The 17,737-nt window shown below is 46.7% G+C and overlaps 1 protein-coding gene across 4 annotated transcripts in view; it reads left to right on the top strand.

The window, feature by feature from the left end:
• The first annotated feature begins 217 nt into the window (after positions 1-217).
• LOC147673013 (cold-inducible RNA-binding protein B-like) overlaps positions 218-17,737 on the top strand; it is a 115,008-nt gene continuing 97,488 nt past the window's right edge. Inside the window, exons 1-6 of one of the 4 annotated variants that reach the window (XR_015302588.1) lie at positions 219-268; positions 5,782-5,899; positions 5,995-6,101; positions 6,363-6,486; positions 6,683-6,788; positions 9,290-9,357. Coding sequence is in view for 2 of the 4 variants with exons in the window: in XM_086946672.1 (XP_086802798.1) it covers positions 5,797-5,899; positions 5,995-6,101; positions 6,363-6,486; positions 6,683-6,788; positions 9,290-9,350 (501 nt within the window). In the remaining 2 variants the exon portion in view is untranslated. Of the gene's footprint in view, positions 269-5,781; positions 5,900-5,994; positions 6,102-6,362; positions 6,487-6,682; positions 6,789-9,289; positions 9,358-17,737 lie in introns of all 4 variants that reach the window. The other 3 variants (XM_086946672.1, XR_015302589.1, XM_086946673.1) reach the window with 3 other exon arrangements.

The following is a 17,737-nucleotide window of genomic DNA, read 5'->3' as shown; positions in this document are numbered from 1 at the left end:
CCTCAGCAGCAGCAGCAGCAGCAGCAGCAGCAGCAGCATCATCATCATCATCAGCATCAGCATCAGCATCAGCAGTAGGCCCAGGGCTGACTAGAGTTTCTTCCGCTTCTAGTGCTCCGGGGCGGGGCCTGGCTGTGCAGTCGTTAGCGCATCACTATGGATATTCATGAGGGGCGTGGCTCGCCGGCGTATATAAGCAGGAGCGCGCCTGCGCACCAGCCATCGACGCCTCGACCCCACCGTGTCTGTATCTGTCGCACGCGCTCAGGTAGGGGCCCGGGGGTCCCCTGCGAGGGCCCGGGGGGCGCAGGGCAGTCAGCGCGGTGTCTGTTCAGGTTTGGGCCCGCGGGGGCGGTCCTGCAGGACTCGGGAGAGGGGTTGGGGTTGGGGGGGGGGGGGGGGGGGGGTCTCGTGCGCACGCGCGGTAGCTGCGGCCATGGGGGCGCGCGCCGCGTGGACGAGTGACGACATCCGAGGGGCGGGGTCTAGTGGCACAAAGGAAGGCGCGCGTCCTTGAACCCTCGGCCGTTGCAGGGCGGGGTCTCGCCAGCTCTGAGGCCTGCAGCGGTGCATGCTGGGACTTGTGGTCCGCGGACTGGAGCGCCGTGGAGGCCGCGCGAACGGACAGGAACTGCCGTCTTAACCCCGCGTGTCAACCGTGTCCATGGTCCTTGGCCGTACAAGCGCCTCTAGGGACTGGAACCCGCAGACCCTGGACACTCGGGGCTAAAATCTGCAACCGTGCTTCAGAATTTCAAGAACAACTACAGGATCAACAATCATCACACTCACTGTGTGGCCAGGTGCAGGCCGGTGCGAGCGAGCGAGCACGGACGGCCTCAGAAAAACACATTAAAAGGAACATGATCAAAAAGCGAGGTCTGTCTGCTGCCAACGCAAGAGCTCTGGGCTGTGCCAGTGCTCATTTCATTTGCAGATACATTTGAGCGTGCCGCCTAGGGCAAGCTGATGCTGGGACTCATTTTACAGTCTAACAGGGAAAGCTTGCAGCCGCTTGGGTGCAGGCTGCTTGCTCCGGTAAGTTACCTTACTGTATAGTGAGCAGGAATGCTCTATTTGTGCCTCTACTGCAAGGGCACCTTGTCAGGTAAAGAAAGATAATGGGGTCAAAGAACCCCACTGGCCAGCCTGTGTGCCTCCAGTCTGGTAATTTCACCAAGTTCAAATGATGAAGAAAATGTACCCAAATAAACTTCTGTATTTTCGATTTTTCTATTTTAATCCAAACATATTGACTTCAATGATGAAATAAAACAAATCAAACGAAATCTTCGTAAGTACCTGCCTGTGGCTTAACCCACACTGTGTGTATCGAGACTGCCATTGTCATCAGCGCTTTGCCAGCTGCACCGATCACCTGAGAGGCCACATGCTGTGCTTAGACCATCTGATAAGTGAATGAAAGGGCTGGGGCAGAGAAACACATTTGATCAGAGGATCTTTGTTAGAACAATCCAAGAGAAACCGAGCGAAGATGAATATCCCAAGGAAAGGCAGGTGGGAAATAACACAACATGGAGTATCCGATCAACGCTCAAGGAGCCAATGTCATGGAGGTGTCCAAACTAGGAATGACACTCGTAGGAGCCGCACTGTAGGCCAATGGTCTTCAATCTTTTCAATGCTGCCCCCCCCCCTCCCCCCGAATTTTTCACAATTATTCTATTAAATTCCCAATGTTTAAAAATGTCTCAACTTATTTAAAAACAAGACCTATTTGAACATAGCAGTTAGATTATGTTATAGTTTTAAAAATGGAACTAAATACTTGATTGACCAGAATAATACGTTTGGCAAACAGGCCCTTCTAATGTGTAAAAGTATCCATCGTGTGATTAGAAATGGGAGTGGGGTTTTGAAGAGTATTTGGGGTCCTTTCCCTTTTGACACATACTCCCAGCTAGGGTATTGTAACGGCCTGCTGATTTCGGCCATTGATACCTTACTCAGCAGACTACAGGTAGTTCAAAACAGCAGCACGGCTGGTCCTGAATGTTCCATCCAGGACTCCCTCCCACCCCTTCCTTGTAAAGCTCCATTGGCTTCCCATCCGCCAACGGATTAAGTTTAAAACTTGTATCATCCACAAGGCACTGCAGAACCTGGGCCCTTCCTATCTTTCTGAGAAATTTCTACCCTATGCACCCTCAAGGTCTCTCCGTTCCAGTGGTAAACATCTTCTGAAAGTACCTTGTATAAGAAAGGCTAGACTAGGAGGGAAAGCTCTTTCCTACCTTGGCCCTCGCCTTTGGAATGAGCTCCCTCTCTCTCTCAGACAGTGTTCAGAACATCTGATATTCAGGAAACTGCTTAAAACCTTCTTGTTCTGTATCTGCTAAACTTGCTAGGAACCACTGCCTCTCCTCACAGTCTGCTTAATCGCAGAGATGCCCCTTCGGGGGGCGTTTCTAGCGTTATACAAACAAATAAATAAATATAAATGACAAGAGCTGTCCGTGATGGCTGGTTACAGAGCGTCTTAGAGATTCTCATTTTTTCCTGCTTAAAACAAAGAATTTCTATCAGCATAATATGCTCATTTTGGCCAGAGGCCCCCCACCCCCTCCCAGGCTCACTGAAAGACCCCCCTAGCGAGGCCCGCCCCCCAGTATGAAGACTCCTGCTGTAGTAGGTCCTAGCGAACTAGGGATGAAACTTTTATAGTTACCTGATATCAGCATGCATATCAAAACAGACACTGCATCCGGTTTGTGTGCTTATTGCCCTCGCACTCTTCAACTTACTCAGTCCCAGAGATCACCAGGGCATCATGTGCTCTTTATCCACCAGCCTGCATGTAGATACACAAAGGAGAAGGCATTGAAGCCATCACTGCAATGATTTGGCCTTCTGAGCAATACTAGATCAGAAGACAGAACTACTAATTACATTGCAGACTTAATTCACAATGGAAGTTATCTCGGGTGCCAAAAATGTCTTAGCTGGATCTTCTCTTGAATACCTCAAACTTTGGAGAAATCAGGCTCTCCCTTATCGTGGTATTTGTTCTTTGCAAGTCATGATGATAAGGGGATCTAGAAAATAAATTCAAGGTGAAACCTTGCGCGGAGTATGTTTGGAGAAGAGGAGAGAGACTACAGATTCACAGAAAGGATTGTGGCATGGGCCAGCCACCGCAAGTTCATATACTCTAATTAAACATTTCAGCAGTTTATAATTCGACCCCTTCCAGTGATATAGAAAGACCCTACATACCATCAATGTATACCATCAAGCCTTTGTTGCCTGATACCCCCTTTGTGATATCCTTTCCACCCATCCCTCAGATTGGCATAACATAAAAACAAACATTGTCGCTAGAAACTGCTCAATTGGACAGCAGATCCGATTCTGAAGTTCTTGGCTCACCATGCTTTCAAGGGTGTAGATCCCTTTTCTCTTGATCAGCTGGTACAAAAAAGTTCAGTTTCACCTTAGTGTGGGTGGGGCAGAGTGTTCCTAAACATGAAAATAACCTGCATGTACTCCTACTCCTTCTTAGTCAAGAAGGACTCAATATGATGATTTTGACCACTTGTGAATCTCAGACCTGGCAGTGTGTCGAGAATGTTATATGAATGTCGCAACAAAAAGGAGACTGAATATGCCACACCACAATAATACATTTCTGCAAAATATGCGTTTCATGAGGAGCACTATCAGAAAAAGCTATTACCAATACTGGGTCTTAGCTTTCAGACAAAAAAAGGTCACCCACCCACTTTTTTCCTGGCAAAATGCACGAGGGTAGTAGCAGGCTTTCTCGGTTACAAAGAAAGTTTCATCTGTAGTTTTCTGGGCGATAGGCCATTTGCAGACAAAAGGTACTACAGGATTTGCAGACGCAACCATGTCTTCACCTCAAACCTTTAGTCTTATTCATTCAGGAATTACACGTTTTGAACAAAGGCCTTTGAAGGCTTTGTGTTGTACAAGATGCCATTGCCTCTGGGTGACTTCTCGTCTGGTCAGGAATGTCTCCTCTGTGGTATTGCATGTCGTCGTCGTCCTGCTACTCCCAGAATCCTGAAATCTTGCCATTTGTGACTGATCATCTTTGGAGGAATGCAGAGGCACTATGGACAAGCTCACTATTTTTTAGGTAGTCTTCCAAAAACGCTGAAGAATCTCAGCAACAGGCTAGAATTTAGGGCACGTTCATCTGGCACTCATAATCCGTCCATCCTACTGCCTACACCACCCACCCCAGACCGTTCCATCTGCATATCCTCGCTCACTCAACAAGCAGCAATTCCTAACATCCACATTTCTGTGTAGATACTCCTGTCACTGGTTCTGGTGAGGAATCTTTACATTGCAGCTGGGCACCTTTCAGGATTACATACTTAAGAGGCTAAAAGAGCACAAGTGGCAGTCAATCTGAGGAAAGGTGCTACCTGATCCCTTTGCAGCAAGGTGAACGAAGATCGAAACAATACACCCCTTCGATAACCTGGTGGCGCTTCCCCTCTCCGAGGTGATTTCAGATCTGGAATCATGTGCAGTTTGCTTCAGACTGTCCTTGTCTGTCATGGTACCGCTACTTCACCTATCCACATACCTGCACAGGAGGCGTCGGTGCTTGCCAGAGCTCCTCCGCCCCCATCCTACTGTGTCTGTGCTTGACCATCTTGCTTCTGACCGCTTGCAGGATGTCCACATGAACTTCACTGACAATGGCACGAACAGCTTGAAACAAGCATTGCATTCTTCCACAAAATCGCCTTGCTCTTTCAAGTCTCGGGGAAAAGGAGGTAAACTGTGATTTGCCAAGGATAACCAATGCCACCATGTCATCTTTATTTGCCTATCTCAGGCTTTCGGTCCCCTTGTTAATGATGTCGCTGCCAATAATGCTCAGACAAGTTTTCCTTTAGCAGTCCCTTGCTAGGTAGTATCTTGTTATAAAAATTGCTGCTTTAAGGCCAACACATATTGTCAGCCATAGGCTGATGCAGGCAGGAGGAAAGGAGCAATCACTGCGGGCATGAGCAATTTACCAAATCAGTACTTTGCGGCTAGCAAAAGATTAGTAAATATTTTTGCTGAGCTTTATTGAATTGTCCATCTCAGAACGAGTGCGCTTGAAGCTAAAGCCTCTATACCCTCTTACCTTAATTGATCTCCAAGCCCCCGAAAACCGATGTATGAAGGAAGCTTTTAACAGGATTTATGGATACTAAATGACCATTTCCCTTCAAGGATAACAAAAAAGACATTTAAAATAGTGACTCCCCAAAATGGATTTTATCCCTGAATTAATAAAGATCTACCTGTGGTTTAGGGACATGTGTGTTTGTGCTACAAATATCCATTCTCTCCTTAACCTCAAACCAAACGGCATACGTAATCCTGCGCATGATGGGACACACTTTAAGACTCTTTAAAGTTGACAGTTGGAGTTTGCTCTTAAGATGAACATACACTTGGACGCACCATAGCTTGTTTTAATTTTTCATTTTAAAATGCTTTTCTTAAGTACTACGTCAACACGCAAAATACTCTTATGATGATTTGGTAATCTATGTTCTTTTCCAAAAACCTGCTTGGCATGCTGTCTTTATTCAATAAGTTTAAAAATGTGGAAACACTTCACAGTGGTTTCTGACACATACACCAATATAGACCTGATAGGCGGTCTGTTAACTTTTCTACCTCATTCGGGTTACTGAAAGGGTTTATTTAAATTGGGAACTGCATTTATTAGTAGCTGTCCTAATCTCCTGCCTTTATAGTGATTGAAGTATTTGCTCTGTGCAGGTTTCAGAACTCATCATGTCATCTGATGATGCAAAGCTCTTTGTTGGGGGCCTCAATTTTGACACGAACGAGTCCACGTTGAAGCACACTTTTTCCAAGTATGGGCAGATCATAGAAGGTGAGACTGAATTTCATGCATCTTGTTTCTCTGATGTCTGAAATGGTAATGACTGTCCGCAGACGGCTCTCACACAGCTGTTGTTTTCCCTGCAGTTGTTGTAGTAAAAGACCGAGAGACCCAGAGATCCAGAGGTTTTGGCTTTGTCACCTTCGACAATCAAGATGACGCAAAGGATGCACTGCAGGCCCTGAATGGAAAGGTGGGGGTCCCTGAATCTCGATATAACTGAGAATGCCTGGGATCTGCTGATAGCTTAGTGAATTCATGGAAGAAACGCACAAATATGAGTAACTCGTAGGCACAGTTGACCTTAATGATTGTGGTATTTTCTGTTATAGAGAACTTTGCCTGATTTGCAGTGCGTTTATAGAACACATGGCTTGCAGGCATTTCAGCATTTTTATTCTGTGTTCCTCTAAGCTGACCATACTACTGTGTTTTCTCTACTCCTGCACTCCAGACTGTTGATGGGCGCCAGATCAGAGTTGACCAAGCCGGCAAATCTTCAGATCGAAATCGTGGTGGCTATCGAGGAGGTTCTGGTGGCGGCAGAGGATTTTCCCGTGGAGGCAGAGGAGGGCGAGGTATTGGAATGATGTTATGTGGAACATCTTTAAGTGCCTTATTACCACAGTCACAACCTTTCTACTTCTGTGGGGAGGATGTCAATACATTTTTTTTAAGATATACCCAAAAGCTTGTTGCTGATGCTGAGATCTAGAACATACGTAAATTCTTGCTTCCTCTTTAAACTCCTGACTGTCTGCTTCCTTCTTGTAGGCGGCGGAGATGGGTACGGAGGCAATTATGGCAACAGTTATGGTAGTAGCCGTTTTGACTCCAGAAGAGGAGGATATGGTGGTGGATCCCGTGATTATTACGGCGGGTAAGGGGACTCGTGTTGTTGGCGAGGGAGTGTCTGCACCTGCTGCAGCCACCACTGTGTAACGGGTCCCAGAGCAACGACACGACTGCTGTTTGCAGTAGTGTCAGCCTGTGGTGGCAAGGTGTGCCTGGAGCTGGGGTGGTCTCAGTTTTGTTAGAGCTGACCCTCTCTGTCCACAGCGTAACTTCTGAGATCTGTAGCTGCGCAGTGGCCTCTTACAATGAGTTCCATAATAACGTTGGCAGAAAGTCAGTGGTTGTTTGTTGTGCCAGACAACCTAGCTGTCCACGTAGGGCTGGACAACTGACAAAGGTTTGCCATCCTTGAAATGTCTCCATGCTCGCCACCTGCCAGTAGAGCGCATGCTGCTTTCTGACCAACCCCTGCAGTTTGTATTTAATTGCGCAATCTGGTCACTGCAACTGCTGCCTGACCACAAGTCCCTGGGTAACTACCTGGGAATTAATGTTGGCGTCAATCACTAGATTATCATTAACATTCATAAACACCTTTTCCATCTCGACCCATGGGCTAGTTTCAAAAACAATAGTTTGCCTATTAAATTAAAGCCACAATTAGCATTAATAATCGTTAACTGGAGTGCCCCAGCCGCCATTTTAAAAATAAAAAGCAGGGAATCTGCATACATGGAAACCTCATAAACGTGCAATCTTACAATGTCATCTGCAATTCCTCTCATGAAATTCGACCTGAACAACATCAAAACACGCACTTAACACAGCAACCATGCAGTAGATACACAAACTAGTTGTGCTTCTATCGTCGCCAACCAGAGAAATTCTCCCCCCCACCTGGTGGCAGAAAGCCCAGCACATTGGTAACCCCGCAAACCTGTATGTTACTGAAAACTAGGCATCCAAGGGACTCCAGGATGGGATGACTTGTCTGGCTCTCACCAGGTTGTGTTACCCAGAATCCCTTGCAAACCTCAAACGTTATCAAAAACACATTTTCCTCACATTTCACTGACGGAAAGTTCTGGAATCTGCCTGGATCCACAAAATTCCACCCACCCCGCATTCCCCAGAGCCTTCTGATGAAAATGGTACTTCAATTGTGTGGGTAGGCCGAGTGCCCGTAACAGGAAACTGGCCAAAACCCAACGTGGACACACCACATTTTCACTGTGAAAACTGACCCTTTTTTTGCAAAGTGCCTAGCTGTAGATTTTGAACTCTTGACGGCACCTAGGGTACCTAGCAAACCTAAAAAAAAATCAAAACTAGACACCCAGGGGAGTCCAGGATGGGGTGACTTGTCTGGCTCTCACCAGGTTCTGTTACTCAGAATCCTTTGCAAACCTCAAACTTGGTCAAAAAACCCACATTTTCCTCACATTTTTGTGGTGAAAAGTTCAGGAATCTGTGTGAACCCACAAATGTCCCACCACTCCGCGTTTCCCCAGGTCTCGCAATAAAAATGGCTCAAGTACCAGCGACAGGCAATGGCCCAAAACATATTGAGGGGGTCACCTGGGTTTTTTGCCCGGGATCGGCAGACATCTTGGGAAACCTACCAGACCCACACATTTCTGAAAACTAGACACCCGGGAGAGTCCAGTGAGGTATAGCTTGCTTGGGCCCCCCAACGTTTTCCTGCCCAGAATCGATTTTAACAGAGCAGCAACCTGGTCATGACCCCTTAGCATACCTTCCCAGACACTATCATCTAGGTGTCCAATTATCAGTTGAGACATCAGTTTCTCTGTATTGTGTGAACGTTATCGGTATGGTAAGCCTAATTTCTGCACAATGTCTTTGCCAAATTTTACTTAATGAATCGTTATTCAAGCGTGTGAATCTATGAAAGATCCAATGCTGTTCTGCAGCATTACTATCTCTCTAAGTCATATGCTCCCTCTCTCCTCCCGGTTCATAATGCTATTACGAGCAGTGCGAACCTGGCAGTTGGCACCCCTGAGGAGGGTTTGAGCTTGGAGTCCCCCCAACACCACCAAAATGTCTGGACTTTGGGTCACAGAGTGGGGTGGATGGGCTTAGTATAGTCTACAGAGGTCTGTCCTTTATTTTCAATATCATTTGCTTTATAGAAAAACTGCTATGTTAAACATTGCCTTCCGCTGGCGAATACAATTATTCCGTGCATGAGTTTAGGAGATTGTGTTAAGCCTTGCATCCATGGTATCAACATAATTAGGTGATCATATTTTTCAGATATGGGCCGGACCCCCACGCATGGATTTGTGTGAAAGAAAAAGTAAAAATGCAAGATTTGAGGTTCACCCATGGCTGAAAGACCAGCCTCTCTGGGAGGAAGGTCCACTAAAAGACACTTGCATGTTCATACATGTGCTAGATATAATTAACTGGAAAAGCTCTTCAGTAAAAGTGTGCTTTAGCTTTATTGACTGCTGTTAAATATCACACTTACTGTAAATTGTCAGACTTCACTTTGCTAGGAATTAGTGTATACCGTCCGCTTTTGTTTTTGATACTCATCTGAATTGTCTTTCTCCTCAGCGGAGGCAGGAGTGGTGGCTATGATCGCTCTGGGGGATCCTACAGAGACAGTTATGAATAGCTTGCAGGTAAGTCAGTTCAGAGTGTTTTGTCTTTGTACCGTGGTTACATGGAACGTCCAAAAAACCAGCAGTATCTGTTCTCTGAGTCTTACCATGTACTAAGCCAAAATCAGTACCTTGAATGTTTTATGTTCTCCGTCTTCAGTGACATTCTTGAACACTGAATGATCCTGTCATGTGCCAGACACTGGGGCACTTCTGAAAAGCAGTAATTCGGGCATTTATTGCATTCCTCCTTTTAGTACATGGGAAACGGTAAACATTCTTTATTAAACCTGCACATGGCTAGAATAGCTCCTGGTCCAAGGATCACTGCAAACCTACTTATGTATGCCTGACTGAAATCCTCCTTGCATACACTAGAGTCCTCTATAAAAAACCCAAGGCATGTCTCCAGTTTTAGAGACAAAGAAAACGATTCCAACAGTGCCCTTGGTGTGGAGCCAAGAACACCCACACCTGCACACACGAAGGATGCAACGTGTGCCTGTCTCCAGCGCACAAAGAACAATGCGCTGCATAGCAATGTTCAAATACAAATTTTGACACGACAAGATCAACACGCACACATCATGGAGCAGGCAGATGAGGCAGAATTCAGCCACAACAACGAGGCAAGAGCTCCAACAGAAGGTTGGAGGGTCCTAGCCAGCCCACACTACACTGCTTCCGACACATCTTCAGGGGACGAACATGCTCCGGTACAGCTCACGTCGCAGATCACTGTCTCTGGGCCTGAGACCAAGACAATGCTACGTATCATGAGTACAGTTGCCACTACCCTGCCATGGTGCGCCACAACCTGCTTGTTCAGACTGACACCATGAAGAGGCCTCAGGGCCAAGAAGGAATAAGCATAATCTTGATCCCGATCAGGCATCCAGGCTACAAGGGATCCGTAGAGAGTTTCTTCAGGAGGGGGTTGAGTTCATTGTGTTTCCAATTGTCGGGGACAGTGGCATTTCGAAGGAGCAGTTGATCATCCGACGTAGATCGGGTGCGATGCAGAGTTGGCTCTTTTGAAGATGTGGTGTGGTCAGGGGTCTGATGGTGCTTCGGTGTTGATGCTTTTCATGGTTTTCAAGGTGTTTCTGTTGTGAGCGGGATCCGAAGTTGTCGTACAGTATCTTAATTTTGTGGTGGAAGAAGGTGTTGAGTCTGTTTCAGAGGTCTTGGGAGGGTTCAAACGTCTGTTATTTTCACTACAGGGTTTGGCGAATTCTTGATGATGGAAAAGAGCTCTTTGGTGTTATGTGCGCTGGCGAGGATTCTGTCCTGGAGGGATTTCTTCCTTGTGGATTTGATGAGTTGGTGGTGTGCGGTGGTGGCTCCTATGTAGGCAGCGCATGGTTCCGTGGTTTTGTTGTTCGTTCGTGTCTTTTTTAACCGGCTTGATGTGTCTTCCGGTGGCTTTCTTGAGGGGGGCGATTGTGTTGGCGAACTTCGTGATCCAGAGGCGGATCATCTACCAGGGATAGCCAACAAATTTGCTGACTTGCGCTGCAAGATGGCTCAAGACCATGAGTGTGAAGTGCACTTCCAGGTGCTCCACAGATACTTTCAGCATTTGGACACGCCACAATTAGACTCTCACAACCCCAGAAAATGCTAAATGCCCTAGCTTTATCGCCAGATACCCACACCACCGCACTAAAGATGAACTAGTCTGTCTATTTGCATACACTTTTCCACCTCTACCGCCGATTCCATTTATGGTCAGGAAGCTCAGGAAACATCTTTATCACAAATCTTAGTGTCTCCATCCTAGGCCAGACAGACCTGGCTTCTCCTGGAGATATCAGTCCACCCCGCCAGAGGATTCTCTTCAGGCCTGACCTTTTCACACTGTCAAGATCAGGCTTCTGTATTGAGGGGAGCTCAGACTTGCAATCTGGCAAACTTAGATCCAAGGTTTTGGAAACCTCTGCTTTCCCCAATTATGTATATCCTTCCTGAAGGAGGCTATGCAGTCTATAGTGCTTGCCTCTTATGGAGCTAAAAGGAAATGTTTTGTCCATTACTGCATTTCATACACATCTGATCTTTTAAATCCTACAGTGCTGGAAATTGTCACCTACCTTATGCACCTGCAGAAAATGGGCTTGGTCTAAACATCCATTCACCTCCACTGAACTGCAATGCACCTGACATGCAGCACCATCAAAACATATTGTTGTCCAGGGTACCAGAGAGGCATTTATGTAGGGTCTAGAAAGGGTTATACCTCCCAGAGTATGCCCAAATCTGGAACCTCACATAGTCCTTACCAGACACGGAGCCACCATCTGGGGCTATACTCTGCTACCCTCTGCAATTCTATACCTGGAAGGTAGCCTTCCTGATGGCTATCATCCTGCTTAGGCACATTAGTGCTCTACGGCCTTCATTATTCTGGAGCCTTTCATATGGGTCAGAGGGATAGGGTTGTTGTTCAAACCAATTCTAAGTTCCTCTCTAAGGTAGTGTCACCCTTCCATCTTTACTAAACAATAGAACTTAAATCTTCTTCCTGCAACCTGATTCTGTGGCAGAAAGAAAAATCATTCCACAAGTCAGACCAGCTCTTTGTCTCCTTTGCTAAACCCCACAAGAAGCAGCCTATCTCCAATGCTGGTATAGCCAGGTGGATTGTCAAATGCATTCAAACTTGTTACATCAAGGTGCAGAGAGTATTCCATGCCCCTCCTAAGGCGCAGTCTGCTTGCGAGAAGGGGGCTACTATATCCTTATGCAGCATCTAATTAGCCAATGTTTGTAAACCAGCAACCTGGTAAATCCTGCACACGTTCGTTGACAAGACAGCAAACTTTAGTTGGTCAAGCAGGGCTAAGAATATTTTATTCGACATTCAGTCGGTGTCCGTGTGCAATGTACACTAGAGGAATCACACCGCATCTTGTGAAATCTTTTAACAAAACAACCCGCAAGTTTCCAAGCCCAAACTACATGGCAGTAGCTTGCTAGCCATGTAAATCTACAGTACTACATGCTACAAACAGATGCCTACAGGGTATGTAGCATTTTCCATCTTTAGGTAGGCCTGTAATTTGTTCCATGACCTTGTGGCTGGGTGGGTTTCCTCAGTTTTATGATTTCATTGACCAGCTTGGTGAAAAATTACATTTAAAAGTAACTGTTTGAGGCATCTGAGCTGAGCGTTAGCATAAATCGCCATCTGGTGTTGGTCCTAGATGTTTGCACTTTGTTTTTCTTCGAAAAAGTCTTTGTAGTCACGTGGTAGATGACTCCGCCTTTTGGTGATAGTGCGCATGGGCATCAACTCCACCCTAAGATAGTTTTTTCCCGCCATCGGGTGTATTGCTGCGCTCCTGTTCGGTATTGTTTTCGAACCCCTCCGACGTGCAATCCTATACCCATGACAGTATTGTCTTTTAATTGCGGTTTCCCACTTGATGCGTAGCATAGAATTTGTAAAACCTTTTGATCGCGAACTTCGAGGCGTGCCGTCGTGCCTACCCATGTTGACCACACCTGCAGTCAATGCTCCATTTAAACTATGTCCCGGGCGTCGTGCTAAGTTCCCACGCACCGACCTGCACCACGTCCGCAAACTGTGCTTATCCCTGGAACACGACGGGAAGGACTGTGAAGTTTGTCGCTCGTTCCGATCAAAAAAGACTCTTAGTTACCGTCGGGCTCAACACCACAATATGCAAAGGGACAGTCGCTCCGCTCCGTACTGGACATCTTTGGAGAAGATTCAGAGGTTCCCCGTACAGACATAGAGGCTGAAGAAGAAGAACCGGTCTCTGTCTCCGAAGCCGACTCCGACATGGAGGAAGACCGGAACATCACCCTGGGTCAACATACCATGAGTACAAATCCCTATGTGACCACACAACCCAAAAAGACTAAGGCTCGACACCGACCAAAACGTTTCTAATGACCCACCCTCCGGCCTGGCTACAAAACATAAGGACAAGCCTTCCGGCTCGGGCTTGGGCCGACCCCGTTCCGGTACTGAAACACCTCGGCACCGAATCATAAGCCGCCTCATGTGCCACTCACTACAATGCCGGCACCGAAGGACTCGGAGCCGAAGTCATCCAGACCAAAATCCCCAGCACCTAAAAGCTCGGAGCCGTCAACCTGTGCACCGAAACACTCGGACCCGAAACATCCCGCTCCGAAAGATTCAGGTTCTAAACACACAAAAAGTGAGCATTCGGACTCTGTATATTTGGTGCACAAAGACCCTCATAGATCTTCCACGCCGAAACTCATTCCTAAGGAAAAAGACACTACTTCCAAGGAACTTCCATCCGAAGATACAGTTTGGGCCCAAAAGAAAAAAGACTCGATCCCAAAGCTGGACACCTTACAGCCACTCTTCCAAAAAATGGAAGCTAGATCTCTCAGAGGGTACTAACCCTTTTCCCCCTTGCATACCTCCTTTTCCTCCACCTAACCCACATCTACTAATCACACCATCAAATTCACCACCACCCCCATTTTCACCTGAACCACAGGATGATGATAATGGGGAATGGGGATGGTGACGAGGATCAGGACATTCCACCTGACACTGACCCATGGGAAGATTACAATAAAGACCCGGATCACAATCCTTCAGACCCTCTCCACCTGATGATAATATAGGCGTTGCACAGCTTATTAACAGGGCTGCTCATTACCACGGGGTGGAGCTACATTCAGACACTCTAGAGGAGGATTTTCTTGTGGAGACATTCACGCATTCACCGAAATCCACCAATACTTTGCCCATACTCAAGGGCATGATAAAACACGTAGATGAGGTTTTTAAGGTCCCAGTCAGAGCTAGAATACTGGCCCCTAGAGTGGATAAAAACAACAAGCCCGCTCCTACAGACCCTGCATATATTAAGGGACAGTTGCCCATAAACTCTCTTGCCGTATCTAGTGCCCGCAAAAGAGCGAATTCCCAAACTACTAAAATCAACGCCCTTCCTCCTGATAAGGAGTCTAAATAAATAGATGCATCAGGCCACGAGTGGCCTCACGGGCTGCTAGTCATTGGCGAATCGCCAATGCTCAGTCCCTATTAGCATGCTACGAGAGAGCTCACTATGATGAGTTAGAAAAACTCATCCAACATTTGCCTGATGAATACAAGACAAAGGCTAACGACCTCATCCAAGAAGGGAAGCTTATCACCAATACATCCATAAAATGCGCACTGGAGGCAACAGACACAGCATTTCGTGCCATCAACACCAGCATACAACTACGCAGGCACGCTTGGCTTCGAATCTCTGGCTTCAAGCAGGAGGTCCAATCCTCCATACTCAATCAGCCCCTTGATGAAGAGCATCTTTTTGGGCCAACAGTCAACACTTCAGTTGAAAAGATGAAAAAGGACACCAAAACTGCTACGTCCATGGGGGAATTACCATTACCTTCTAGCAGGGGTTCCTTTCACTGATCCTTTTATAGAGGTGGCTCAAAAATAGTGTCGTCAGAGACTCCTTCCTTCTCTTATAAAACCAACCAATCCTGGTTATTTTTGAGGAGGCTATAGGGGAAATAATAACAAGGGACGAGGCAGAGGTAATTTCACCCACACTTCCCCTGCCAATAAACAATCACTTCCTGCCACTACCCCCCAATCTTTTAACACCTGTCGGGGGCCGACTATCATAGTTCCTACCTGTCTGGAATTCAATCCCCACAGACAAGTGGGTATTACAAATTATCCAGTATGGTTATTGCCTAGAACATACATGTACCGCCCAACTCTCCTTCCAAAAGAGCGTGCAATGTCACCAGAACACCTCCCACTCTTAAAAGTAGTGGTTCTCTCCCTGTTACAACAACATACAATAGAACCAGTCCCATTATGCCATCAGAGGATGGGTGTATTCTCCGTATACTTTTTAATTCCTAAAAAGGACGGCTCTCTCAGGCCTATATTAGACCTCAGACAGCTACACCTCTATAATCAGTCAGATCATTTCCAGATGGTAACACTACAAAAGGTGCTCCCACTGACACAACAAGGCGACTTCCTTTCCACTCTAGATTTAAAGGACGCCTACTTTCATATTCTCATTCACCCTTCTCACAGGAAATATCTAAGGTTTGTGGTGGACGGACAACACTACCAATTCAAAGTTCTCCCGTTCGGGGTAACTACAGCACCCAGAGTGTTCACCAAGTGTTTGGCAGTAGTCGCAGCACACTTGAGAAGACAACACATTCACGTCTTCCCTTGCTTAGCGACTGGCTAATAAAAGCCAACTCCCAATACAGCTGCATACAACACACTCACAAAACAGTTCTACTGCTTCATGACTTGGGATTCACTGAAAACCTCACCAAGTCTCATCTCCAACCCTCCCAACATGCAAGCATACCTGGGAGACCCAACCCTGTCAGAATTCGCAACATGCAAACTCTAATATCACTATTTCAGCCCCAACACTCATTACCTGCTCATCGGTATGATGCCATCTTGCATTCTAATCGTTCCTTACGCAAGACTCCAAATGAGTCCCCTACGGGAATGTTTGGCACGTCAGTGGAACCAGGCTCAAGGTTAGTTAACCGATCTGGTGTTGGTAGACGGCCGCACTCATCGCTCTCGGCGGTGGTGGAATCCACAAAACCTTTCCAAAGGACGGCCATTCATCGACCTGGTTCCACTGATAGTGAGAGGTGTGGCTCACTGGTTAGAGGCGGCAGACCCGAGAGCAGAGAACGGCCCGGGACCAGGGTTCGATTCCCGACGCGGCAGGGTCTTGGACCAGGATCAGCGGACTGATAATTCTCGCATCGGTGCCTACTCCGACCAGGGATCACACTCGGCAACTCTGGGCATTAGCTTACCTCATCTCCACAACGGCCCCACACAAACGCCGGGGATGCCTGGTTTCACCTTGGAGACCCCCAGGAGGGACTATCTCACAGGGAAAGCCAGGACGGGTTCCCCAGCGGTCTATAGCGCTACGAGGCCTGCGGTGCGGGTAGCAGTGCGCTTTACAAGACACAATTTACCATCAGACGCATACCTCACCGGTTGGTGAGCACATCTTTAAAAATATATAATTCAGGGCATGTGGACTCTGCAACAAAAACGACTTTACAACCAGCTGGAACTGCTAGCAATTTTTCTAGTTCTGAAAGCTTTTCAGACACATCTAGAGGGCAAAGCTGTCCTAGTTCATACAGACAACATTGCAGCGATGTACTACATACAAAAACAGGGAGGGACACACACTCTACAGCTCTCACACCTAGCTCAAAGTATATGGAGATGGGCCATACCTCAAAAATATATCTCCTTGCAGAATACCTCGCAGGAGTACACAACAAGATTGCGGATCTGCTCACTTGTCAAAGACTACAGATCCACAAATGGGAACTACATTTCACGTTCTCCCATTTTTTTCAAATGTAGGGCTACCCAGACATAGATCTGTTTGCCACGCGGCCAGGTATCCACACTCATTGTCCAAAGGCAATGTGCTGTGGATCAATTGGTGAGGGATATTTGCTTATGCTTATTCCACCTCTCCAGCTAATTCCATTACCTGTTTGGAAGCTCAAAAAAAATTCCCTCACAATGATCCTAGTTGCTCCCACATGGGCAAGACAACCATGGTTCACAACACTGTTGGAACTATCAGTAGTTCCTCATCAAAAACTACGCCTCTCCCCCAAGCTTCTCACTAAGAACCATGGAGAGATAAAGATAAGGCATCCAGATCCCAGTCAACTCAACCTTGAGATCTGGCACCTGAAATCTTAGAGTTTGGCTACCTTAATCCTCCGCCAGACTGCATGAACGTCATTAAAGAGGCTAGATACCCTACCACAAGAGCATGCTACGCAGCAAAATGGAAACAATTTGTAATTTATTGTAATAATAACCAGATCAACTCACTTGATGCTTCAATTCATAACATCATTTGCTATCTGTTACCCCTACAACGGGCTAACTTAGCATATACATCAATAAGACTGCATCATGCTGCAATAGCGGCTTACCTACAAAACAGACAACACTTGCCCTTGTTTCTTATACCCGCTATCAAAGCCTTTATGGAAGGACTAAAAAGAATCATTCCTCCTAGACTTCCACCTTCTCCTGTATGGAATCTTAATATAGTCCTTACAAGACTCATGGGCCCACCATTTGAGCCTTTGTACGAATGCGAACTACAGGTTCGAGGCATATGAGCTGCAGATCGTACACTTAGCAATAGATCGCCACCTGGTGTTGGGCTCGGATGATTGCAGGTTGTTGTCTTCTTGGAAGAAGTCTTTGTAGTCACGAGATAGGTGACTCCTCCCTTGGACAATACTGCGCATGGTCATCGACTCCATCCTCAGATTGTTTTTTTCCGCCACTGGGTTCGGATGAAAGTTTTCCGCTCCGGCTAGA

Source organism: Lissotriton vulgaris, chromosome 12 (genome assembly GCF_964263255.1).
Source record: "Lissotriton vulgaris chromosome 12, aLisVul1.2, whole genome shotgun sequence".
NCBI classification, from domain to species: Eukaryota; Metazoa; Chordata; class Amphibia; order Caudata; family Salamandridae; genus Lissotriton; species Lissotriton vulgaris.
This window is presented reverse-complemented; position numbering and strand designations above follow the sequence as displayed.